Source organism: Pollicipes pollicipes, unplaced genomic scaffold (assembly GCF_011947565.3).
Source record: "Pollicipes pollicipes isolate AB1234 unplaced genomic scaffold, Ppol_2.1 Scaffold_7261;HRSCAF=8764_pilon_pilon_pilon, whole genome shotgun sequence".
Classification (NCBI taxonomy): domain Eukaryota; kingdom Metazoa; phylum Arthropoda; class Thecostraca; order Pollicipedomorpha; family Pollicipedidae; genus Pollicipes; species Pollicipes pollicipes.
The window spans coordinates 11,814,723-11,840,362 of record NW_023597054.1 but is presented as its reverse complement, the minus strand read 5'-3'; the positions used below and the strand labels follow the sequence as shown (position 1 = coordinate 11,840,362).

At 48.3% G+C, this 25,640-nt stretch overlaps 1 protein-coding gene across 1 annotated transcript in view; it reads right to left on the bottom strand.

Moving 5' to 3' along the window:
- Window positions 1–25,640, bottom strand: part of LOC119112832 (glycine receptor subunit alpha-2) — a 65,276-nt gene that overhangs the window by 7,358 nt on the left and 32,278 nt on the right. The window contains exons 5-6 of the mRNA XM_037237118.1: window positions 6,820–6,902; window positions 5,697–5,837 (exon numbers count right to left, since the gene is read on the bottom strand). Coding sequence (XP_037093013.1) covers window positions 5,697–5,837; window positions 6,820–6,902 — 224 coding nt within the window. The remainder of the gene's footprint in view (window positions 1–5,696; window positions 5,838–6,819; window positions 6,903–25,640) is intronic.

The following is a 25,640-nucleotide window of genomic DNA, read 5'->3' as shown; positions in this document are numbered from 1 at the left end:
CCAGTGAGAATAAAAATAAGTGTCGTTCCCCAGGTTTCAAGAGCAACATATTTCTTCAAATCGTCCGTCCCAAGAGCTTAGCTCGTTGGAGCGTCTGCCTTCCGACCCACTCAGGTGTGGCGGGATGGCTTCAAGTCGCTTTAGGCGCTTACTATTCGCCCGTGGCTGGTATGACCTGAGGCCGGTGGCAGCGGCCACGCTAAAGGTCACGTGGTGTCATAGAACACGACAGATTGTGCCGAGCATTGCAACGCGTCGAACCTTCGCCACAAAATTCTGTTATTGTCCTGGAATTTCAGGATTTAATGGTATGGGTCACAGGTCACGCAACAAAAACTGCTTCGCGTGAGCTGTGATACCAGAAATCCATCCATTCAAAACGCTCAGACTTTAACCTCACACCTGTTTTGCTGACAAGATGTGGTAATTGTCTTATTGCTCGGAGAACAACCAGGAGAATGGAGGTATAGTTGGGTTGATATTTCGGCAACATGCCTTTATCTACACGATAGCAGAAGGAAATAATGATATGAATGAATCAGAATAGCAGAAGTGAATCAAGCAAATACTTACTTCTGCCATTGCTTCGATGAAGGCATGCTGCCGAAATATCAACCCAACTATCTCGTCCAATCTCGTGATTCTTCTCCGAGGAGTAAGGCTAATACTACTGTCATCTCTATGTGAATAATGCTCCTCGCTAATGCACTGAACAACCGTTTTGTTGAGGGTAAAGGCCCAAATATCAGCAATGCCATGACTAGCCGTTAATCATGGTGTTGCTGATACGATGAGGCTTCAGAGACCGTAATTATCTTTGATCTCTCAAAATGTGAACTCTGCACCTGACCACGTGCCTTAGCTGCACGTGTCTGTTCCCCGCGGAAATAGCCACTTAGCGCGTCTAGTGAAGGGTCGCAGCGCCTCTGGCGGTGTAAAAGGTAAATTGCTTTCCAGTTACAGGCTAAATTTAGCAAGCTATGCGAAAAAATGTGAAAAGGTGTACACTCCAGCATGGTACATTACTTGCATCAATCGTGGTGTGCAGCTCAAAGCCAGCTAAGATTTCAGGCGGCTTGTTTGTCTGTTCAAAACTTGTCTTAGGGCAACTGCTACAGCCAACGTGTCTCTCTCGGAATTATGAGACCACCATGAATATTACACTCATGGGTCGGAATTGAATGCATTGGCGTCAATAATTGCATCTGAGCCTTACGGAGGGATATCTGGGCGAGCATGGTAAGTAATTGCTTTCCTGGTGACAGAACCGCGCCATTAAGAATACTACATGACGTCAATTAGGACCTCAGATATTAAATGACGTGCAGCATACGATGAAATTACCAACTACAACGCAGCAATCAATAACAAATTGAACACGCTATTAACAGTGACGAAAACACGATTTAGGCTACACAGACACGAGATACAATGCATATTTGAGAACACCAAAGAACATCTTTTTTCGGGTACCGTGCTTCATTCTTATACATACACTATATCATTTAAAATAAATTCAGACCGCATCCAACGACCCGTGCGCTCGGAAACACGGGTACTGTGGCTGTATTGTATGAACGGGCCCAGGGAAGACGGTCGGCATGCAGCGTGGTGTACTATGGCTGTACTGATTGAACGGGCCCAGGGAAGACGGTCGGCATGCAGCGTGGTGTACTATGGCTGTATTGTTTGTACAGGTCCAGGGATAACGGTCGGCACGCAGCATGGGGCCGTGGAGCTGCAGAGACAGGACGGGAGTGAAAGGCGAGGGCCAGGCAGCCGGCCCAGCCGTACGCGCCGCCTCCCACTGTCCCCATCATCTCGCTGAAAGTTGTAACAGTCTTCTGTTTGGTCCCGCTTCTTGAACTGTAGCCTTCCGCTGCGTTGTGTGTCCTTTAAGTAAATCGTGAGTCATATCTGCATCTAATTTAAATGCTTTGTATGTAAAGCTACAGAAAACAAAATTTGCTAGCAGCGTGATTATGAAATTATGGAAGCTGTAAAAGATTCAAGTGCAGAGCTTGACAAGAAATTTAATTGGTACCAAGTCACACCAACTGCCATAGTTGGAAGCGTAAAGCCGGCCGAAGCTTCGTGAAAACTAAATAAGCGCATAAGGTACCATCAAACGGGAAAAGTTTTGACCTAAGATTCTGCAAACATGAAGTTGACGAAATTGCCTACCCGAGACCATCAAAGCGAACCAAAGCTCAGCTTGCATTTATGGATTTCGTTGCATTTCTGAATGACCTTAGAGCTAGGGGAGGCTCTCAGAAAAAAATAGCATGCAGATCTTCGATGGCATGTGCGATGAAAACGAACACAAGATTGTGAAGGGCATCTACAGAGCAGTGTGGAAAGAGCATTACAGCAAGCCGCCAGCTTCCACAGCCAAATCATGCATAACTTCCAAAGGATGTGATTTTCACCTTAACTATTTTCTCATCAGTGATGTTCAAACCAGAATGACTCTCGTTAGCACTGCGATCATATTCGGAACACAAATCGCAAAATCGTTGGTTCGAGCTGAAAACATCAGAAAATTCAGATTGAGATACGTAGATCTACAAGCGAACATCACACAGCCTCTCAGAACGGGTCTTTGCCTTTTCCGAACCAGGATAAGAGAGAGAGAGAGAGAGAGAGAGAGAGAGAGAGAGAGAGAGAGAGAGAGAGAGAGAGAGAGAGAGAGAGAGAGAGAGAGAGAGAGAGAGAGAGAGAGAGAGAGAGAGAGAGAGAGAGAGAGAGAGAGAGAGAGAGAGAGAGAGAGAGAGAGAGAGAGAGAGAGAGAGAGAGAGAGAGAGGGAGAGAGAGAGGCGGATCCCACAATACAGGAACTCATTACAAATATTTACTGAACATCACACCGTAGGTGTCTGCCTCCCGCATCACACGTCAGTTTTTTCCTCAGAACTGTTTGCTATTTTAGCAACGCTTCAGTACGTTACTTGCCGCCCTGAAAGGGATGCAGTCATTTTGACCGACTCACTTAGTGCACTTTTATCATTAGACCCGACGGCGATGTGGCGTGACCACTCATTTCTGACGCGCTCAATTCGGAGGAACTGGAATGTCTGGGCAACACTTCTTGCCGTATCACATTTATGTGGATTCCCAATCACATAGGGATAATGGGAAATGAGAAAACAGACACTGCAGCGAAAGCTGCGGCGTATGACAGAAAATAAATGTCAATTTATGTACCCGCTCGAGATCTCAAGTCGGTCATTTCCAGATATGTCCGCAATACGTGGCAGAACAAGTTCGACCAACATCGTCACGGTTTCAGGGAAATCAAGTCCCAACTGGGTGATTGGGAATCTTCCCATCGCCGAAGCCACTTCCAGGAAGTCGCCCTTTGTAGGCTTCGATTGGGTCATACATATGCAACACACTCGTTTTACTTGACGCGTAAGAATGTGCCACGGTGTGACATATGCGGGGACCGGTTGTCGGTAGAACATGTTATCGTCTCATCCCGGCACCTTGAGACGGAAAGGCGACAATTTTTTCCTCCAGCAGCCGTTCATCGGTTACTCGGTCGAGACCCATGTAGTGAACTTGGATACATACTCGCATTTTTAGCATGCGTTGACTTTGACATCATTTTCGCTCACCACTCAGTGTAAGTGTACCGGTGATATTGTCTGTTATTAGTTGACAATACACTTATGGCGTCGTCTCAGAGGTAGATAACCGTCATTGAGTGGGCGCAAAATGGCCCGATGCCCGTAAGCAACTTGTAACGCGGCTTGTCACCGTGAATTAGAACCACAGGAAAATAATTGCGCGACGTGATAAATATTTATAACCTCATCTTTCCAACGCCTCTGCCCTGAATTCCAGCCAATCAACCGATACATGTTTCTGGCCTCCTGTTTTGAAAGCATTTGCCCTGAATTCTAGCCAATTATCTGATAAATATTTTCAACCTCATGTTTTCAGTGTCCTTGCCCCGAACGCTAGTGAGTTAACAGTCACTTTGAGTCCTCCTCACTGTTGGCCGTGTCATTACCCCCGAGGGCCTAGTAGGTCTAAACAATCACTGACTGGAAATGCTGTGGCTCGGCGGCCCGGTACGGTTAGGGACGGCTTGGACGAGCTGTAAGTACCTTTGTCAGTGCCGTCAGTCGTACCGCTAGCCTGTTCCAGTACCAACAGCGCAACCACTTCAATGTCGTTCTCAGAAATTTTAGTCTTTGAGGCCTTGCGATATTTTGAAAATTCAGCAGCTCCTTTTTAGCTTAACTAAGAAGGTTAAATTTAAAAAATGCAACACGAATCGGGACAATACGAACTAAAAGCATACTGACAGTCCGTGCACATAACACCACTACACCAACATCTCTTACAGAGTAGAAAACGAACAATGACACTGCCAAGAGCGTGGGTTAATATGCGAAAGTTATTAATCACGCCCGAGCGCAAAACACTACTGGTCTTGCTGTTTGGGCGTTTTATGATTGGGGTTACATCTCAAAGGTGCATATACTGCCCACAAATCCGCACATGAGCTCAATACTGTCTTCCCAACAGTGGTACCAGTAATCGATCGAGAGGCGGCCACTGTCGCTTTTTGTAACCGATCTGGTGACCGGTCACATCCTAGCGTCCAAACCGAGCAGTTGGGCCAGGAAGCATACACAGGTGTGTGGCCCAGATCATTGTGACCATTCCAAGCCCCCACAACTGAGTATTTCCCCAATAATTTGCTCACAGACATCGAAAACGAGGACCATTTCAAGTTTCCCTATTCCGTGCCGGTCTCACCGCGTGCGATAACGTAAGCATCACTCCCCTTTCCCCGCTAAATCATGACAGACTGAGATTGCAATGCTTTAAAAATGGTTGCTGGCTTGGGTTCCCAAAGGTAACTGGCTCAATTCGCTTAGGCTGTGGCTCCATATGTATGATTGTAGCTGTCACATTTATTACAATCTCGCTTTCCCGATGACGCAAATGTCACTTCACCGATTATTTTTGAATAATGCACAAATGACTGCATTGAAAAGAACCAGACACTACGTGGAATCGATATCCATTGTGGTAACGGAACTTACAGTGTCATTTCCATTTGTCATTTTCCAATGCAGCGAACAGCACCGGAATACTTTCATGTCGCGTAGTAATGGTGACATTTACGAAATGATGGCCGTGCTTGGTGCCATTAGGTATCATCACTTCATTAAGCACCACACACAAAAGCGTAATGACCATCATATGGCATGAACAACGCTATTAGCGTTGTTCCTGGCGAAGTGTGGGAAAACACCCTGGGCACACTCGGATACTTGGTTGCGTACTTAGCTACTTCCGCTTCTCTCCTCCTCTTCAATCTACTCTTTAGTCTCCTCCATTCAATTTACAGATAATGGTTATACTCCAGCAGGCTAGAATCTGTTGAGCATTTGAAAATATTAATTATGTTGAAAGTTCACGGTGCCATTTTTTCTGTCGGTGCAGCGAGCATTAACCGCACCGAGCGTCTGGGGCGTGCAGAGGTCCTTTGCCGATGCTGGAGGACTGTTCCTGTTCACACATCGACGTCTGGGGCGTGCAGAGGTCCTTTGCCGATGCTGGAGGACTGTTCCTGTTGTTCACACATCGACGTCTGGGGCGTGCAGAAGCCGCTCACCGATGCTGGAGGACTGCTTCTGTTCACACATCGACGTCTAGAGCGTGCAGAAGTCACTCACCGATGCTGGAGGACTGCTCCTGCTCACACATCGACGTCTGCACGCCGCCGAACTCAAACTGCGGCATCTTGAGACTCTCGTACAGCACCACAGGCTTCTCGGCCTTCCAGCGAAGCTCCAGTTCCGACAGCGTCTTGGAAACTGAAGCAGAGGTCCTCGGGTCGTTAGTGGAACAGGGACAGGTCATGTCGGTAAAGGAGGTGTCAAAGGTGACTGAGAGACACGGATCAAGGCGGCAGACTGGTCACAAAAGGACGTCCAGGATGATCAGCAGTGATAGGCTATACGTCCCGGCACCCGGCTTAGCTCAAGACTAGACGTGGCAGCGAATATTTAGTTCCGCTTCACTTAGTTTGCAAAAAAACGTTTGAAACATAATAGAGACCAACGTCAAATTTGCGGAAAATGTGCGCAGGGGATTACGGTTTATTACTTGTTTAAAAATGTATTCGGTCACCCACTATTGACGAAAACGGTGTCACGAAAAAAGATCGAGTTCCACATTAATGTTGCATACGGCGACTTAACTCAATAAGCACGGCTTCCATGTGGACAGACAAGGCAGCCGAGTGCATTTCAGAAGATACTGAAAACCCTTTTGAAGTACGTGTTTGTGATTCACCTAGGGGACTGAGTTAAAATCTGAAAAAGGATCAACATAACGTTGGATGTCCTGGAACCCCAACGACGAACCCCCTGGACCCCCCTGGAACCCCTGGAGCTCCTGAGGACGATTTGTGTACCCGCAAAAACGCATTTAAGTTGGCATCATGGCAACAAACACAGCGCCTCGAATCATCCATGCTATCAATTCATTTTATTCTTCGAACGTGGAACGGACTTATAACGTGAGATGAAGATCTGTGATGACGACGTACCTGACGGAGCACTTCTATTATAAAGTTACTGGAAACCGACGAACTCCCCGTGTAGAAAATTTGAAAATATTTACAACCTGTACCATAGCAAAAAAAAACTGCATTTCCTGGCTGATGTGCACTTCCTCACATTGATTTGGCTGGCTTGGCACCACGCCATTTTGGTGCTGTCGCACGACCCCCCCCCCCCCCCCCCACAGCCGTGACTGGAAACCAGAAGTCCTCCAAGTTGCACAACAACTTACAGCTGCCAATTTCCATGGTGCAAACTTGAAAGTCGAGTGGGAACTTGGACACCTCCATCATGCACGCGAATATCAGCTTCAACCTGTCGAGCAAAGGACCATTGCTGTTGAAGCGCAACAAAGTCGTTCGATCTTGCAGAACACAGTAGGTCGTTGACGAGGCAACAGCATTCACGCTGCGTAAATGATAATCTTCTTACTGTCATACTGGCAAGTTCGTCCTATCCGTACATTTACTTTCAGAAGGTCATCTTCTCGAGACGGTAGATGGCGTGCGGGTGCCTTCACGATTATCGAAAAAGGTAGCGTTCGCAGTCAGAAAGCAAAGCGTGATGTTGGATCTCACGCTTCTGCGAGCAGGCACGGATTGAAAGCTACAAAAGGCATTTCTTTTTTATCTTTCCAATCTACGCCAGGAAATGACTTTATACAGCTGATTTGGCACAACTTTGCGCACGCCTAGCACCATCGCACCGAAAAGAGGAAAATTTTACGATGGACGTAAAGGAAGACGCCAGTCCCCGGACTACCTAATATCGTTTGAAGCACGTCCCTTTTGGCAGTAAATATACCTTAGCCTATATTTCGCATTTTCTACGCCCAGCACATTCATGCCACTGTGAAGTGGCTTCATTAGGACAGGGTTAGGGGCTTGGGAACCAGGTGGGTATGGGGAGTCCCAACCTTCTTAAAATTCTACATTTGCATCAATGGGAGTTGACGGGAAAGGAAAAATGTAAATGGTTATGTCCACCTCCTCTCCCTAATTTCCAATCAGGATAGCCGGATAGCTGTCTAACTTCACAGAATAACAATGCCTGATGTTACAATAGTGACAATCGACTGACGCCAACTGGGCGGTATTTTATTTTGGCGCAGCTCGGACATAACACAGCATCTCTACTTGCGTGCAATTTTATTTTCCGACCGTAGCGATTTGCTGAGTTTGGCCTCAGAACTGGGTCTATAATAAGTGGGCATAGAGTAGTGCTGCTTTCATTATGACAGCATGTTTTTGCATAGGGTTACGACCGAGGACAACGCAGAAATGTACCGACCGGTATTGCCGCTCTGCGGCACTCACTGAAACTGGAAAAAACTGCACGTTAAATCGGAATATCCTACTCGTTGTGGGAAGCTAAAAGCTCTCGCCCCTCCGATAGATATATCTCCTTTAAGTTGCAATGCCCCATGGCACAACTGTAGTTGGAAAGCGCATTTCTTCTCAATCCGCCCCACTATGCTTAAAGCAAAACTAAACGTGCACGCCTGTTTATCGCCTGCACTTTTGACATCACGCATGAGCCATCACACTTCCTTACATAACGTCAACTAATGACGCTCCTAATGACGGGCTTTAAGTGCCATCATCACCAGAATGTAGGCTGTGCGAGTCATAATGAATGTTCGTTTGAGTGGGCCTTACAGCTGCGGGGGATATTTTAAAATTTATAAGTGTACGCATCTTCATTTAACGCTGTTTCAGTCCGGGTAAAAACCTGACTTCGGAAGGTTTACAAACGGCCACTGAAGGCATCTAAAATTTTGCCGTGCTTTTATGGTGCTGTAGCCACCCATACTTAACTCCGCCGAGTGTCAAAAGTCATACCAATGGTTTTTTACTTGCATTCTCACCGGTGCAAATCTTGGCTCTAGTAAGCGGAGTGCGAAAGATATAGCTTATGTTTCACTCGGTTAAATCTGTATCTGGCCAGAGAAGATCTAGATCTCATGTATATCTGTTAATTTACTCCACGGCTGATCTAACCAGAATCCAATTCGCCACCAGAATGTCAGACCTAGTGAGTCCAGGATGATGGTTTTTCGATGCTTAATGAAATGCTGGCTTGTGTGCAAAAACTGGCTCAAAGGCTGTTCCATCCGTACACCAGTGATCATCATGAAGAAATATATTATTTGGCACTTACTGTCGATTTGCTTGACGTTATACTCGAGCATTTATGAGCATTTCATTAAGACCAATAATCAATCAAATCCATACTTAGCCCAATCCTAACACATTGAACATATGTGTCAATATGATCCCCGTACGATCCGGTGGATTGCATCGGATTGCAAAATCCGCTGGGTCGATCCTGTCCGTTCCGCTCTCTGCAAATGCCTGGACAGGCCGCAATGCATTCGTAGTCGGGGCACGGGAAGAATTGCAAAGTTTTGGGGGAGAGGCACACGAAAAATGACCCCTCCCCTTTTCATGACTGCAGTGTACCGTGCAGTGTATTCTTACGATGCTAGATGCACCGATGCCGATGCCACGGGGCTGGCATCGGCGCGGTCAAGCATCGGGTAGGCCGGCTCCAGTGAGGCAAGCTCTGTTGGCACTGCTGGAACTGGACTCCGTGCTGGCTTCGTTGGAATGGGTTGCGGCACCGTCTCTGGTTGGACCGGCTACTGCACCGGCTCCAACAGTTTAAACCACTACGGAGGTTCAGTTCGGACCGACCACTGCGCCGGTTTGGGCGAGGCTGGAGGCAGCCCTGGCTATGACCGGACCGGCTGCTGCGGCAGCTCTGTTGTACCGGCTTCTGCGCTACGTTCAACGGAACCCGCCGCTCCGCCGTTTCCGGTAATATTGCCTGCCGCGATGGCTCCTAAGCACAGCTTGCGCGGCTAGCGTCCCGGCTCTGGCGACGTGCGACGCGGCGCTGACTCTGGTGGTGCCAGCACTGTTGCACTGGCTCTGGTGATTCCGATCATCTGATACCGACCGTTGAGGAGCCGTTGATCAGGCCTGGTCGGGGATTTACCCGCAACTGGTCGGGGATTTGCCTGCGACTGGTCGGGTATTTACCTGCGGCTGGTCGGGTATTTACCTGCGGCTGGTCGTGCTCAGGTGATGCCAAAAGATGTGCCAACATTATCAGGATGCACATCATATTCCGCCGCATTACTACCACGAAAACATAGTAAATGAATCTCATCGCATCAGTGCTCGGAAAGCTATGCAGCGCTAGCAATTAATTTCTGCATCATCACTAACAGGTCGATGGAGACAACAGCAGGTGTTAGCTTCTTGGTGGGGAACATAAATCACATAGGATGATATGCTGACCGTTCGATCCGTAACCGGAGCGTTGCATCGGAGCCTCCGAGCGCGCGGTGATCTAACTGCCCCTGTACTCATGCAACACGCCGTGTTACACGGGCTCTCGAGGGCCCGTTTACGGGCGCCTCGGGGGCGCGGCTCCGGCGCTGACCGGCTGGAGCTGGGTGACGTCACAGCGCCTGTGCGCTAAGGCACTGCATTCCTTCCCCGCATAAAGCAGAGGGCTGGAGGTTGGGTCCACGGACGGCTGCCTCATCTCGACGCCTCTGCCGGGGCCGCAACCAATGGGACGAGCTCTGCCGGAGCTGCATCCTCTGCCGGAGCTGTCATCCAACGGGACGAGTTCTGCCGGAGCTGCCATCCAACGGACGACCTCTGCCGGAGCTATCATCCAACGGGACGAGCTCTGCCAGAGCTGTCATCCGACGAGACGAGCTCTGCCGGAGCTGTCATCCAACGGGACGAGTTCCACCTGAGCTGTCATCCGACGGTACGAGCTCTGCCGGAGCTGTCATCCAGCGGGACGAGTTCTGCCGGAGCTGTCATCCAACGGGACGAGCTCTGCCGGAGCTGTCAGGTCCTGGTTCCCTGGCAGGTCATCTGCTGGAGGCTTCTAGTTTGTTGGCAGCTCCTCAGCGGTTGGCACTCTTGTCCAGCGAGCTGTGTTCTGAGCTTTGCCGTCGGACGTCCGGAATGCGGCGGTTCCGACGCTCTTGTCGACGCGAAGAGGCTGTAGGAAGCCTTGGGCACCTTTTGGTAGATGTTTTGGGGTCTAAACGCGAGCGTAGTCATCCACGCGGATGTCTGGATCGACTTTTGCTATCCGCCGGTCGTAGGCCGCCTTGTCAGCCGCCTGCCACTACTCCAGTCATGCCATCAGGTCGTTTTCGACTGGGGCGGCAGCTGTGGTGGAAAATGGTACGGCAAGTCGCATTCGGCGTCCGAAGACCTGCTTGGAAGGCGAATTGCCTCTTCTGGAGTGCGAACTGACCCGATGCTAAGTCAGACACGTTCGCACGCTGCTCTCGAAGTTTATTGCAGTCCATCTCGTCCGACGCACAGCGCATTTCGCCATCCGGTGGCGGATGAGCTTTTCCGTAAGGTCACCGCTGTTGCGCGGGACGCCCAAGCCGCGCAGCGCTGCGACGTCATCCGCCTCCGCTGGGCTAGTCCCGGTGTTTGCTGAACTAGACAGCTTTCTGCGAGAAAGCGTCATCGAGCCCGTAAACGTCAGTGAACGAAGCAACCCACTGGCCGTCTCTCATAAGAACGCTGGGTGGACATCTATGTCTGTGCGTGGACCTACGTGGATCTACGTACTGCCAAATCCATTCGTTGCCAACTACTTTTGACCACTGCTTCGCAGTCGCCGGTCAACCTTTTCGAGCTTGGTCCCGTAGCAGCCGGAGTTCCAAACGACGAGTTGGCGCGAATTGACATTCCCACAGATACATCTTTTCGCGTTGCACTGTGTTAACGGCACTCAGAGCCTTTGTCTCTGATCGGAGTACCTTTTCTCTGCGCTAGTGAGGGCATGTGACCAGAAGGCGGCTGCTGGCTCAGTGCCGTCCCGCTGCAGCTGAGACAGCACAGCTTCGGCTCTATCGTCACTGGCGTCAGAAGTGACGGACGTCTGAAGACGTGGGTTACACGGGTGGGTTATACGGAACGCTCGCTCTGACGCTCTGGATCCCTTCTGATCTGAACTCCCTTTTGACGCTTTGGAAGGCTTGGTCGACTTCTCGAGTCCACTCGAACTTCACGCCTATCTTCAGCAGATTGTGACAGAACGGACTTTGTCGGAGTACGCTGGAACGAACCGGACAACCAGCCGTACAGACCCCGGAGTGGTCCCAGCGCGTGGACGTTGTCTGGCGGCAGGCATCTTGCACGGCGCCTGTCATAGGAGAGGCGGGACGCTCTCCGCGGCGTTGCTTCGACGCCAGTATTAGGCCAACGCCAGGATAAGGCCAGCTTTGTGAGGTGGATGCCGTGGTGCTGGAGATGGGTTTCGAGCCCCTACCGACACCTGTCGTCCATATACGAACCCTTGCGAGTACGTTCACTGGCACCCGGAGGGCGGCCGGCCTGGGCTGGCCTGGCCTGGTCTGGCCTGGCCTGGCCTAGCCGGTCTGGTTCGGTCCGGGCCAGTCCGGGCTCGGGGCACCTTAGCCGGCACGCTGCACAGGGGCGCAGCCCTGCGTGGTGGGCAATAATTGGCCTGTAGCCACGTGGCCTGTGTCTGGGTCGGGCCGCTGGGTCGCCGGAACGGGAATAGAGTAGCGGAGCCGGGCGAGTGCGGGCACGCGTGATGTCGTCGGCGTTCAGTGGAGCTGAGGACTGTGGAGGTTGCTAATACACCGCAAGACATGCATCATAGGCTATCACGACCACGCTTACACTACGACACTACAGATGACCTCAGAGCAGTCGCTGCGGGACCTCTGCGAAAATGGGGAGCAAGCATGATTTCACTTCGTTTCTTTCCATGCATCGACATGGGTTTAATGTTGAATTTTGTACAAAGCAGCAGGGTGCGTGGCTGTCTGCTGCCCCTTCAATCCACCCTCTGCTGCAAATCTAAACGAAAAAGCTAATGGGAAAAGCTCACAAGGTTTGAGAAGTGGCGTGGTTTTGTAAGACCATTTGGATTAATACATATACCTCCGCTTTCACGCAAAATGTAGTTTCTCCTCGAATTCCATCCAATACCTTGCTGACTGCAAATTTTGCGAAGAAAGTGTGGCCCAGGGGGCTGGGGTCACCTAGCAAAACACGGGATTATACCCCTGGCTTTGGGCGACCCCTAATGTGTATCCCAAAGTTAAAACATTTGGCCCAAACAGCTTCACATGAAATCAAACAACATTCGTGTGTCTGAAAAATTACAAAGCCTCAAAAGCAGAGGACACCTGATGAGCGTGCACATCCGTCCACACCTGCGTATTCACATCTCCGGGAGCGCCATCTGCTTTCACCGACCTCCGGTCCACCAAACATCACGCTGCCAATTTTTTCCATATACCAAACATCCGGTCGTGATCGGTCGCTTACCAACTCCAGACCATTTGCCAGCAGTCTGTGACAGTGTGCCTTCGTCGTCCGTTTTGTATAAACCCCGACGGGCATCACAACGCCGCTCACACTGCATCTCACCACCAGAGGCAGGCCACCGGCGGCACGGAGGGCGTCCGTAACGCCTCGAAATCTGACACCATGCCTGTGGTACAACGTAGACAGAATACACCTAACATATCGTCCATAACCTCCTACCTCTTCTACCCATCCCCCAGACCGTCAGTGGGTGATGCCGCCCCTGTCATTGTCAGGGCGTTTGGTTTCGCAGCCTTCCTCCCGCGCTCGTTAAACACGTAAGTGGGCAGTTAAAGCGTTGCTAACGGTTGGCCAGTAAAGTCATTACAGTAAGAAAAGTGTCTGCTGCAATAAACTCTTTGGTGGTGCTTGTGATATATACTTACCTATGCTTCGGATCAGCCTTCCCTAGCGCGACGTCACAGGAGGGCGCATACAAATACGGTCCTCGCTGACAGTGCACTTTTGAATGAAGCACCGCAAGTGCTGCGAATATCATGGCTACAGCGGTTCCCGTTATGAGCAATAGAGTTTAGCCGCGGGGGGTAGTGTGGTGTTCTGTTTGTCACTGACCAAATTTCTGCAGGCGAAATTGTTGCCAGCAGCGTAACGTCATACCATATGACATAAAATTGCAATGAAATCCATGCCCAGTGGCGACATGAAGAGTCAATATATCACCGAAAGACTCTTTCATCACCGCGATTTTCAATACCATGCACGTAACCAAAGCGTTCATTTACACAATTTAAACTAACTTCAAATAATGCCAGAATAACTGCAGCTGTTGGGAAGCAGGCACACCGGTCATAGATCATGAGATGCCCAAGTCACAAAAGCAGTCTTCTTCAATCTTCGAGACTTGCCGGGGCCTCATGTTTAAACTCGATCTACGGCTGGACTTGCTTTCCTCGACCGCAAAAAAGCAACGAGGGACCTGAAAAGCCAAGGCCGCAGAATGCATGGCAGGATGCGAACCGGCGGCGGGGCGGCACTGTAAGGGTGACGTCCAATATGCGGGCCTCCTCCGGGCCATATACCCGTTACAAAAATCTGGCGTGCGCTTCGAGCCCCAACCCAGCCGTCATCAAACTCCAAACCGCACCTTAGGCATGCTCTTGAGCCTGGCGCGACGTGTGCTGCCTGGCGGGTGCTTTTGCTGTGCCCCAACAAGCACATTGCGTTCCATTTCATTTGTAGCTTCACATCAGGCTGCTATCTCTTTCTGAACATACTCACCCTGACGGGAGGGGGAGGGGCGATGCGACGCACCTCTAAAGGTTTTTGAAGATGCCAATCCGGCACATTGTGCAATCCCGCTAAAATCTTTGGTAGCTCGGATGCATCCATTGTGCGTGTGTTGACAACAAAAACGTATCCCTGGCACTTCTTGTTTCGAAGGAGCGACAGCTTTTACGAGCACTGACAGACGATCCACGGCCGGCGCAGGCGGCGGGCGGCAAGTGACGATTCCGCGGGCCGCACGCGGAAGGCTGACACTGATGTCGTTTCATTAGTGAAGCCCTGTGTTATAAATGTACGCTCAAAACAGATAAAAATACATAATTTTGTATTTACAATGACGCAAGGAACACGCCTCCTCATGTTCCATGGCTCTTCACTACATGATTTTGTACATATTACCATGCAAAGCTGAAATAGTTCGATTTTCAGGAAATTTTTTCCTAGCACTTGGTCTGGTAGGGACAATTAACAACACAATATTATTATCACTTGCAAGATCTCGTTAAAGACAATTCACTACATTTTCACGACGCTCTACCTTTCTTAGTTTGCAAACGGTAGGCGGTCGCCAACGTCCTATAAGTCTGCGTTTTGAAAGTCGGCTAATTACAGTAAGAATTAAAAGCAATGCCCGCTATCATTTTTCATCCAATTGACAGGTATTGGTGTCAAAATCTGCATTTCAGTTTACACAAATCAGGTTTGCCCACGGCAGAATTGGCTTTTCACGGGCTGTGCGCACTTGGTATCATCACCCATACGTTGGTAGAAATTCAACCAACAAGCCAAAATTGCCCTCTGCACTCTTAGTAGCATGCAATTCAGGGGAATGATTTCGCAAAATGAGAGGGGAGGGGCTGAAAGTTAAAAGTGCCCCAAAACTGCCCACAATATGCTAACAAACAGGTTTTTCCTCCGATTTTTTCCTACTTTCTTCCCAAAGTCGGATGGGGCTAAAACCCAAGTTCGAGTGGGGGGGGTGGGGGGGGGGAGGGCTGAAGCCCTCTCCCCAACTGAGTCGGAAACTTCACCCTCTGATGTAAATCTAAGCTTACCTCTGGTGCTTGCCATACATACGCAAGAGTGCCGATACAAATAAGTTTTCTGGGGCCCTACCCACCTCCGTTGCTGAGAAGGGCCCGCTTATGCTAGTACCCCGCACCCCACCCCCAATGTTTCTAGCTTGAGTATCACAAGATATGAAAAGGCTAGCTATACACAAAATAAATTTTTTCTGGGCTTTATACACCGATCACAACGTATAGCTGCCCAAACAAGTTTTATTTCAAGAATAAGACAACCGCGAATAGAAATTGCCCGTAATCAAAACAGAGCAGACTACATTCTTTGACATCCACATATAGGGGAGAAGAGGTTGTGAGGCCCTTGGGCTACTACCTTCTTCCTAATCGTGTATAAAAATTGATACTCTTGTTATTATGCCACCACTGGACAAACTGTATTGATTTATGCTATCGATGCAGGCTACCCAGTATGCTGCCAATGAAGGCTGCCTTTAGGGAAGTCTAACTGTAGGCTGTCTGCTTTCACATCTGCACTTTACATATACAGTGATTATGTTTTGTTCCATCCCGACAACCATAAAATTCATTGTTAGCAAAAACGGTAGTGCTATCTATCACAATTGCATCCAAGCAAATACCATACTTACAAGTGCAAAAATATTTACACACGACTGAGCACTGCAGGACGACTCACTTTCAAAACTTTCCTGCTACAGTAGGGGTGCCATAATAAGCGAATAGCGAACATTGTTGTCAGAGAGAACCAATTGTCTACGTTTCACTGAACTCCTATGCCAATTGGATCACAACCCTGCAAAACCTCCTGCTATTTAAAGCAAAGCTTTTGGTAAGGGGAAGATGGCAATGAAACCTTTACTCTCCCCCCTCCTTCCTCATTGCCTACATTTGCCACACCAACTTACTTCTCACTTCTAATTGTCGTCTCATTACCTTCATCATTGGCTATTATGTAAATTCCACCAACCAAGATTAATGTAAGCAAAAGGTTGAACTGTGAATCGTTGTTGTTAAAATGTTACCAAAACTGATGAAATTATTGCGCTCCAAGCAGAGGCATAATTCTTCAAGATGGATTGGTGGAGCGGGGCGAAAAATTACGCGATCTACCCCCGAAAACATGGATGCCTCCCCGATTGGCACGCGTCTTCACAACTTAGGGGTCGCCCGGCCGACCAGCCTGGCCATAGGAAATACTCTGACTTGCCGCCGCTCTGTCACCGAGTCGAGCGACCAACTAGAAACCAGAGGATATTTTTGTCGCCGGGTTGTAATGAAACCTAAAAAGATACTCTCGTGCCGTAAGCTACAATGAAGAGTCTTAACGGAAAGGTTGTCTTGTGTTGTGTGACGAAATGTATGACCACGCAAGCATTATACCTGTTTAGGGGAGGCCACATGCTAGGCTGTACTGTGTGCGCCGTGTTATTTCATCCCGTCAGTCACCACAATTTTCAGTCAAAGGCATTTTTGGCAACAATTCCCTCGTGATTATATCATTTTTGTCGCCGACCTTATTCACCAAGCCGGTACGTTTTTACCAATGCTGACTGGCCGTGCACTGTAAACCAAACAAAGACACCAATCAAAACATTGTCTTTTCTCTTCTAGAGATAATTGCTCCTAAGTTCACATACAAATAAAGTCGACTCCACTTAACAAAAGTACTTATTACTCCTTTAGATGCCCTCGACTTTGTGCTTCCGGACTCTGGCGTACACGTGGGAGTCACGAGGTGCACGCGCCCCACCCTTCTCCCCATCAGATAACAACGGATTGCACGTGGATTATTCACATTACCTAAGCTTTAGCTGAATCGCCAGCTTAAGTGAAGAACCTAAGCTTGCGAGCCAAGGCAACTTCATAACCTTATGCGCCTTTAAGAGCAGACTAACCTGGGGGCCGGCTGGTTTTCGTCGGGTAATCAGTGTTTGCGCAGCTTTTAGCACTATTTGGGTGGCAAGAAAAACATTGGTCCCGTCTGGGGGCACGAGTGATAAGAACACATCACAAGTACATGCATAAATGTTATCACAATATTAGCACACCGTATGTACAAATGATGGCTAAAGATCAATCTGCTGACAAAAACAGCGACAGAAATCGATGTGCGCATCGAGAGAGAGAGAGAGAGAGAGAGAGAGAGAGAGAGAGAGAGGAGAGAGAGAGAGAGAGAGAGAGAGAGAGAGAGAGAGAGAGAGAGAGGAGAGAGAGAGAGAGAGAGAGAGAGAGAGGATAGAGAGAGAGAGAGAGAGAGAGAGAGAGAGAGAGAACGAGAGAGGAGAGTGATTATATATATATATATATATATATATATATATATATATATTCAATTTCATTCAAAATTCCTGCCTCCCAGTAATCAAGGCGGCATGATCTCTGCTCAGTTACCTAGTAATCCAGCTCATCTGTGCGGACTGTCGGTGACCATATACGATAAATTTATCGGGTGATTTGGCCGACAGAGCTAATAATGCTGATGTGCGGGCGCATCCGACCACAGCTCTGTTTCTGTGCCCTTCAGTCTCCACCAGCAAGGAAGTTTAATCCGACAATGCCTGGTATACGGGTTAACTTAACTAGGTGGAGCCCATGGAAACTCCCATCCCGTTCTATCGGCTAATCTTGACAACAACCTGAGAGATCTTGTTGCCAAAATGGTTATGGATGGACTTGGATTGGCACGCACGCATCATCTCGTTTTCACCGCTAGAGTCTCCAGTGAAGTCCCGGAACTCTATAATGGCACGTGGGGCGACAGGATCTATACCAAAACATACCAGGTTAAAAAATAATGCCGGCCTGGCGATCTCATGTGTCAACTTCGATGAATGATTGTTGTAATTTTACGACTCAAAGGACATTTTGTAGCACATTGTGGCTGGCTAAGCATTATAATATGAAATAGCACATTTGTGAAAAAGCATATTCAATAATCCCAAAACGTGCCTTAATGTGCCATTTTATACAGTTGCGGTTCTCCGCAGACACAATGTCATTGCAAGAGCTCTGCTGGCAGTGTGAACATCTCATTCGGTTTTTACTCATCAGTCTCACAGATAACATGCGTCCAGGTGCAGCCCTGACGTTTATGTAATCAAGTTGCCTGAACTACGTCGTCGTAAAGTAGCTGACAAGCAAGAGCTGTATTTTGAGGCTCCTGCACCATTGTAACATTCAAATTTGTGACGAAAAGTCCATAAAGGTAAGTTAGGTGAACAACCAAACACAATCTGATTTTAAGTGCGTCTCCCTCCCCCCCCCCCTCCTTTGTCATACTGGCATAACTTATGCATTGTACCTTCCAATAATGTTCATGCAATCTTGCTTGTGCTGGGCCAGTGTCCAGTGGTCAGGGGCGCAAACTAAGTCGGGGAGGAAGGGGGGGGGGGGGGCTAAGCCATGAAACGTGATGAAACCAATGCCAAAACATACCTACAATCGGGTTTCCCCTGGATCTTGCCTAGTTTCTTCTCACAGTCGGGAGACCTTGCATTTGAGGGCTTCATACCTCCTTATCTGAATCGGACACCACACTACTGCCAGTGTCGGTAATTAGGGATTGATATATCTTATGCAGTGCTCGTTACCAGCTGTGCCCCCCCCCCCCCTCCACACACACACATTACGATTCCCTTGTGTGGCTAATCCCGATACAATTGCATACAAAATGTTATATAACATTCCAGTTAGGCCATACTGTTCATGTATCTTAATATTTGGTCATCACCAGTGGGACAAGCCAAAATCTCGCACACCAGGGGGGGGGGGGGGAGTCTGATCAGAGCGTAATTCATTCAACCCCTCTTTGATGTCTTACGTGTTTCATTTGCTTATCTTTGTTTGCTTCAAACAGGGTAAGGTAAGGTCTGTGCCTTCAGGCTCAGTGCTTTGATAGCTGTTGGTCTTGTTTGGTCTTAGGGGGGGGGGGGGAGGAATTTAGCCCCTGGAGATCTCACTTTCCCTCGAGGTAGTGCCAGGTACCCTGTGCCCCCCCCCCCCCCCATCGCCCATTCCAATGATCATCGTAGCATTTGATTGCCTTCAATCATCATTCAATGGACATTGTCAGAGCACCTGCAAAGATAATGTCATGCCATAGGAACTACTCGTAACTGAAAGCTCTCACCAATGAATATTAATGTTGTTTTTTTCACCCAGGCAAGCTCTCATATTGTGGGGAATTGGCCAGCTGCAGCTATTAGCATTGCGTGACGGGTGGATCAATGATACGTTCCCTAACTCCCTGTATGTCCTGTGGAGCTGGTTAACTCTGCTCGCCAGCAGAATTATCATCTTCCTTTCATTTCTTATGCTTTAAAAGACCAGCTTTCTCTGTAAACTCGAAATCTGAAGCCTGCATTCCCCCAATAGGAAACATCGGGGCAATCTACAAAAACATTCACTCAACACTGGATTTTGGCGTTAAAATGTGTGATTCACAATTTCTGGTGCTCGAGGGTCAGCTCAATAAAGCCACATAACTGTTAACATGTCATTACATTGCAAGCGTCTGAACATTTTGCATTGGTCCTACGATCGTTGGCAGACACAAAAGCCATCAGACATAAATAAAAAAAAATAGATGTCGGCCTATTTGGGTGAAATTCCGGTGCCCCTGCTGAGAGCCCGTCTAATTAACCACGAAGGGTCCTAATTCCTTACAAGGACGACTTGCAAAAGTCTGGTTATACTTTCTCGCCCAATTTTGAGAGCCTACACGGTTATAACCCCAAAGGAAATGCTCCACATTTGGCGATACTGATAATAGCATCAGATATGGTGAAATAACTCAATAATAACTGCTGCTATACTTTTTAATGGAAAAACTGCTCTAGACGACACAATATCTCTGTTTAGTAAAGACGCTGCTCTATACGCCAGTGTTTGATTACGTCATCGTAACTGGCACAACATTGATTGAGAGCCAAATGACGGCCGTCATATCCAGAAATGGTGCTCGTGAACGCCAGATATGAAGGAGCCGACAATTAATTTTGTGGCCTTGACCGCCGCGTAGATAATGGAATGGCATCATTTAAATGACGTTATTATGGCGTAATGGATGTCATGGACCTAAAAATAGTCTGCACATGTTCACGGGCAAGTAACTATAAAACTGGAGGGGTTTAGGTCTTAAGAAGGGCATGGCTGTAAGCTGCACCGAAAGATCCCATCTTGATGGGATGATGCAAGTGAAATGGAGCCATTTCAGTTAAAAAGCATATTAATGTGGAACAATACCTTGAGAATTAAACGAACCACTCTTGCCATCTCACAGGTCGTACACTCAAACATACCCTTCCATCGGCCTGACCGCGTGTTGAACTGTTTCACCAGTTTGAAGCAAGCCGTCCCTGGAACGCAAAGTCTGAAACGGCCGATGGCAGGGGGATGATCCAGTCAAGTCTTAGAAAAAGTCACCTTCATTGAATTCAAAACATGGTCCAATGATACGGATGGTGTTGAACTATGTCACTAGGTATGTGTGGTTAAAGCAGGATATGGCAAGACGACATGCTAACAAAGGTTTTGAGCTTTTTTATAAGAAAGCACGGCTTAGGAGAACTTGAAGCAACTATTGAAAAACTCGCAATGTGATACCTCCCGCACGCAAGTGCCCTAGTCCCCCCCCCCCTCCCCCACCTCATGGTGGCGTCAACGTGAGATAACCAGACCTAGTCCCGACTACGTTCTGAACTCTTTGGTGAAGTCCACTGTCGGAGCAAAATGGGCAAGACTGAAGAATCTGTCAGCAATGACTTTAGCCGATACGACTTGTAATGTACATTGTGATTCGTCAGGGAGCATTACAGTTGAGTGGAGGTGGTGAGCAAGTCACCGAGAAACTGCGATTATACACATTGCGGAGGATACTTGCACAATGGAGCATTTACGCCAAGCGTTTTACCTTCCAAAGCACATCCGCTGTGTGTTTAATTAGCAAGTGAACCGAATTCGCATTTGTATTTGCATTAAATACGTACCAATTTCCACTTCAACCATTGAAGGTGTGTCGTATTGGACCGCCTTTGAATTACTGTGTTCTCAGGACGACGTTTCTTTTCCAGAAACACGACTAACCGGATAATCACTTCATTTTCCGTGGGATTCACAGCTGCATAACCTTAACATAAAACTCGCTATAGGCAGGTTTAAGTACATTACAGCTGCATAGCTCTTACCTAAAACTAGCTATATTCTGATCCGGGATATATCAGTTGGTCTCTGTCAATAGAATTCTAGTTTGCTTCAATCAAGCTGGACTTTCTACCTTGAAAGCAATAAATTGTTTTTTGGCGCATTACCGGAACCAGATCCTGCATGCTAAGTGAACAACAAACTGGCTGCTCATGCACGCATGTGGGTGCGCTTGCGCTCGCCGATGTATGTGTTTGTGTGCTTGCTTTCGGACATGCGAGGATATGCGTACTGCGTGACCACTATGCCCAGCATGGTCCCTCCAGCTTTGCACCACTTAGTGGGCTAAGGTAATATATATGCAAGCTTATCCGAAACTGCAGTAGAGATTCTGATGGATGACGTTGGGCAGTTGACGTTTATCAGTTATGATCTTGGAATAAACTAGCCTGTAGAAACTTCTATTGTGTTAAGGAACATAAAATTACACTAATCTAACAAAGATAACATCATAGTACTACAAGAAAAATAAAACTACATCAATCTAACAAAGATAATGTTGTGTTAAACAGAACAAGTTTTCATCGGCCATTTTAAAATATATAAAAAATACATTGATTTGTATCAAGCATAATTTATAAATTGATATGGCCTTGATAGCTGACGCTGTGTTTGGGTTATTTTGTTTTTAAGCTTTCGGCCAGCTGACGCTGAGTTTCGAGTGTTTTGCTTTGAGCTTTTGGCTGTCTGATATTTCTGGTTCTTTTTGTTCTAATTTCAGAATTGATCGAAACAGGGTTAAGTTTCGTATATCTGTAAGGAATGAATTTGAAGTTGCGACAGCCACATGAGATGACCGTGTCAGCTGTCTGCGTATCAATTTCGTTTATAACTGGTCCACGGCTGTTCTGTGCATCTCTGAAACGAAGGACCCAACATCAGCTGCCCGGGAATTGTTTTGATCCAAGCTGCCGGCACCATCCCGCTGTAATCCTAGTAAGCTGCCCGTCCGCCTGCCGCCGGAGCAGTGGCGCCAGTGCGCCAATTGGCGCCCTCCCTCGGCAGTTGGAGCAGCAGCACGGGTCAGGTGTCTGCACTCCCACCAACGCACCGCTGAACCACGCTCCAGTGCGCAGCGCACAGAAATGGCAACGGTGTTTAGAGCCTATGCGGTATAGCGCTTCCGATTGCATTTTCAGAATCCGGTCCAGCTCAGTCTGGTTGGTCCAAAGCCAATCCGCCCGCCAATCCACTTCCTACCGGATTTTTCAATCCAATCCGCCCACCAATCCGCCTTTTACCAAACTTTTCAATCCAATCCGCCCGCCAATCCGCTTCTTACCAGATTTTTCAATCCAATCCGGTCCGGTCCTTACCAGAAAGTATCATCCAATGAATCTGTACCAGTCCGCTTCCACACTGAAGACTTTTAAAAAATCAACAAAAAATTTGGTTGATATGAGCATGCCAAATTTAGGGAATGTGTGATTTTCATGGGGAAAAATGTACATAAAGTTGCCGCTAGCTAATGGGTGTTAAAATACCAACACAGCTTGTTGCCTGATATGAATGTAATTTTGCCTGGAGATTGGAACAAACACAGAGCATCATATTATCTAGCACATCATAACTATTCCAACAAATACTTCTCATTTACCACCACATAATAGGGGCCCAAATCGCTTCATGTTTCAATTAACTATAGGCATGAGCGCATTATCTAACTTTTCAGATTTCCCTTTACGCGCAACAGACACACACGCTTCTGCACAGTTTCAGAAGCACCCAATTCACAAGCGCGGAAGGGCGCTCATTTGGCACGCCTTCTTAATAACTAGAACGCTAACCTTACCTCTTATATGATACTTCAGGTGTGCATCCATCCTCGGACACGCCAACTAATGAAACAGCCTAAGCTGCGACCACGCGCGCAGCCAGAGCCCTGGCAGGAGGGCGGGGAGGGGGGGGGGGGGCACGGGGATGCAGGGATGACAAAGTGCCCACTGATATTGAAAGCCCCCCCCCCCAAAAAAAAATGCCGGATATGGCTCATGCTTTAACTGAGGACATGCTCTTTTTTAAATATTTTGTCTTCATTTTTCCCCTTCTATAACTGGAACAGATGTCTAAAGCTACTGCGAGATAATCTCTGTCTGAGTTTTGTACTCAATAAACTGAAGGAACCATGTGTTGAACGATTGCATGCAATAAATTGCCAGTGCTCTCCACTTTAAAATGATCCAGTGGTCTTTTTGCAAACCAATAGAGCTAACAACCTTCGTCAAAATTTGATGTGGGTTTTACAAAGATATTAGGAACACCGCGAATGTAGATTGCAGATCAAAATGGTTCAACAATTTGGATCATCATAGCCCAGCCATGTTTTTTTGGGAAATGATCAACGATTCATCTGAATCGATTATTGATGCATATTTATGTCATGAACCATTGTACATGCGCGCTCGCAAATCTTCGAAATAAAAACCTCGACGCCAAGCGTTGAAATCTCCATGGTGGCGCGGCGTTGGTCCCGCGTCTAACGCAAGACGTGACCAACGGGTGGACGAAAATGATGAGGCATCTGAAAAAAGCATCTTTGGACGCTTTAGGACATCAAAACGTACACTAAGAAGGTAGTCTGTGCGCGTATTTCACCGGTGCCATTTTTAGATTCATGATAAGAACAGATCGGTCTTTACAGCACCGCGAATGTTGCTGGAATCTGGTGGTGGAACTGGGAGGGCATAGGTAGATTTTCTATTTTTGTGTTGCTGCTTCTGTTTATCCGTCCAGAGGACAGCCTCAAAATTGTAAAAAAAAGAATGGGCATTGTCAGGCAAGCACGCAAGCGTGAGATGGGTTTGTTCCTTGTCGAACTCATGTCGAACCAGTCTATTCAATACAAATGAGACACCTTGTTTCTTTCGGTGCAAAGGCTCTCTTGAGTGGAACACTAGGGGCACATGGCCGTTACCGGTAAAGGGCTGAAGGACCATTCCGTTCCACTGCAGCATGTCTTCCGGGTTTCATTCTGGCGATACGGGGTGGGATTCCCTGGTCGATCCGGACGCCCTTAGAGGGATACATCATATTATATTAGTCCCATCCCTGACGCGGGAGTCCTTTTGACTCGCGCAGCTGGCCCCTCATCGACGCAGGGACCCTTATCGATGTTAACAACATCCCTGGCCGCCGCAGGTGGTCCACTAATTGGCACACCGACTCCAGTTTGGCACAACGGGCCCATGCTGAAATCTGGTTGGAAGGCCCATCGTTCGGTTTTGGGAGCCCTGGCTCCCACAGAGAGCCCTGACACAGGACTCTTCCATTGTCTCAACGTGAACACCCGTCATAAGTTGGCATGTTTCCTTCCATTGTCAGAGGGCTCCAGCCAACACAAGAGGTTCTCTGTCATTCGGGGTCCCGTCCCCGTCCCTGCTGAGCAAATACTCCCCTGAACCACTTGATACACCTTGTTGGTACAGAATACACTGTAGGCACTGCGTTGGGCCCCTGACGGACACAAGAACCCCGCATTGTTGTAGGGGCCCCAACCAGTGCAAATCGCGGGCACCGCCTTGTCCCTGCTTGAAAAATGGGCCCCAGGAGTTCAGAACAGTTCAGGAGCTGACTGTTCGGTGTTGGTGATCTCTGGCCGAAATAGAGGAACGCTCTGTTTCAGGTGTCCCCAAACGGTACAAGAAGCTCTCTAACTGGCATTTCAGGTCACGGCCCTACGTGCAGGGGCGTTTTGGCCGTCCTTCCGTTCTTCCGCCCTTAATGTAGCCTACAGTCGGCCGTTCGGGCCGTTCAGTCTTCCAATCGGGCCCCTGATCTTTGGTTCCGAGACCCTTCGGCCCCTCTCCGGACCTCCTCAAACAGAGCCCGTAACCGACTCGGGGCCACTAGCCGACGCATGACCCCCTTTTAGGCACTGTGGGGATCCTGACCTACATAGGAGCCCCAACGATTGTTTCAGGGATCCATACCAATACCAATCATCCCCCTCGGCCTGACTGGGAAGTGGTTCACGGGTTCAGATTGACGCGGAGTCAACTCTTCCGTGTTCGTGGTCTCTGGCCGACTGAGACGCCCTCGTTGTCTCATTGGCCTTCAGACGTTACAAGAGAATCTCTGACTGGTATTTCAGGTCACTTCCATACGGTCCGCGATTCTTTGTGACCTACAGTCAGTTATTTGGACCCCTGTGCTCTCCAACCGAGCCCTAGATC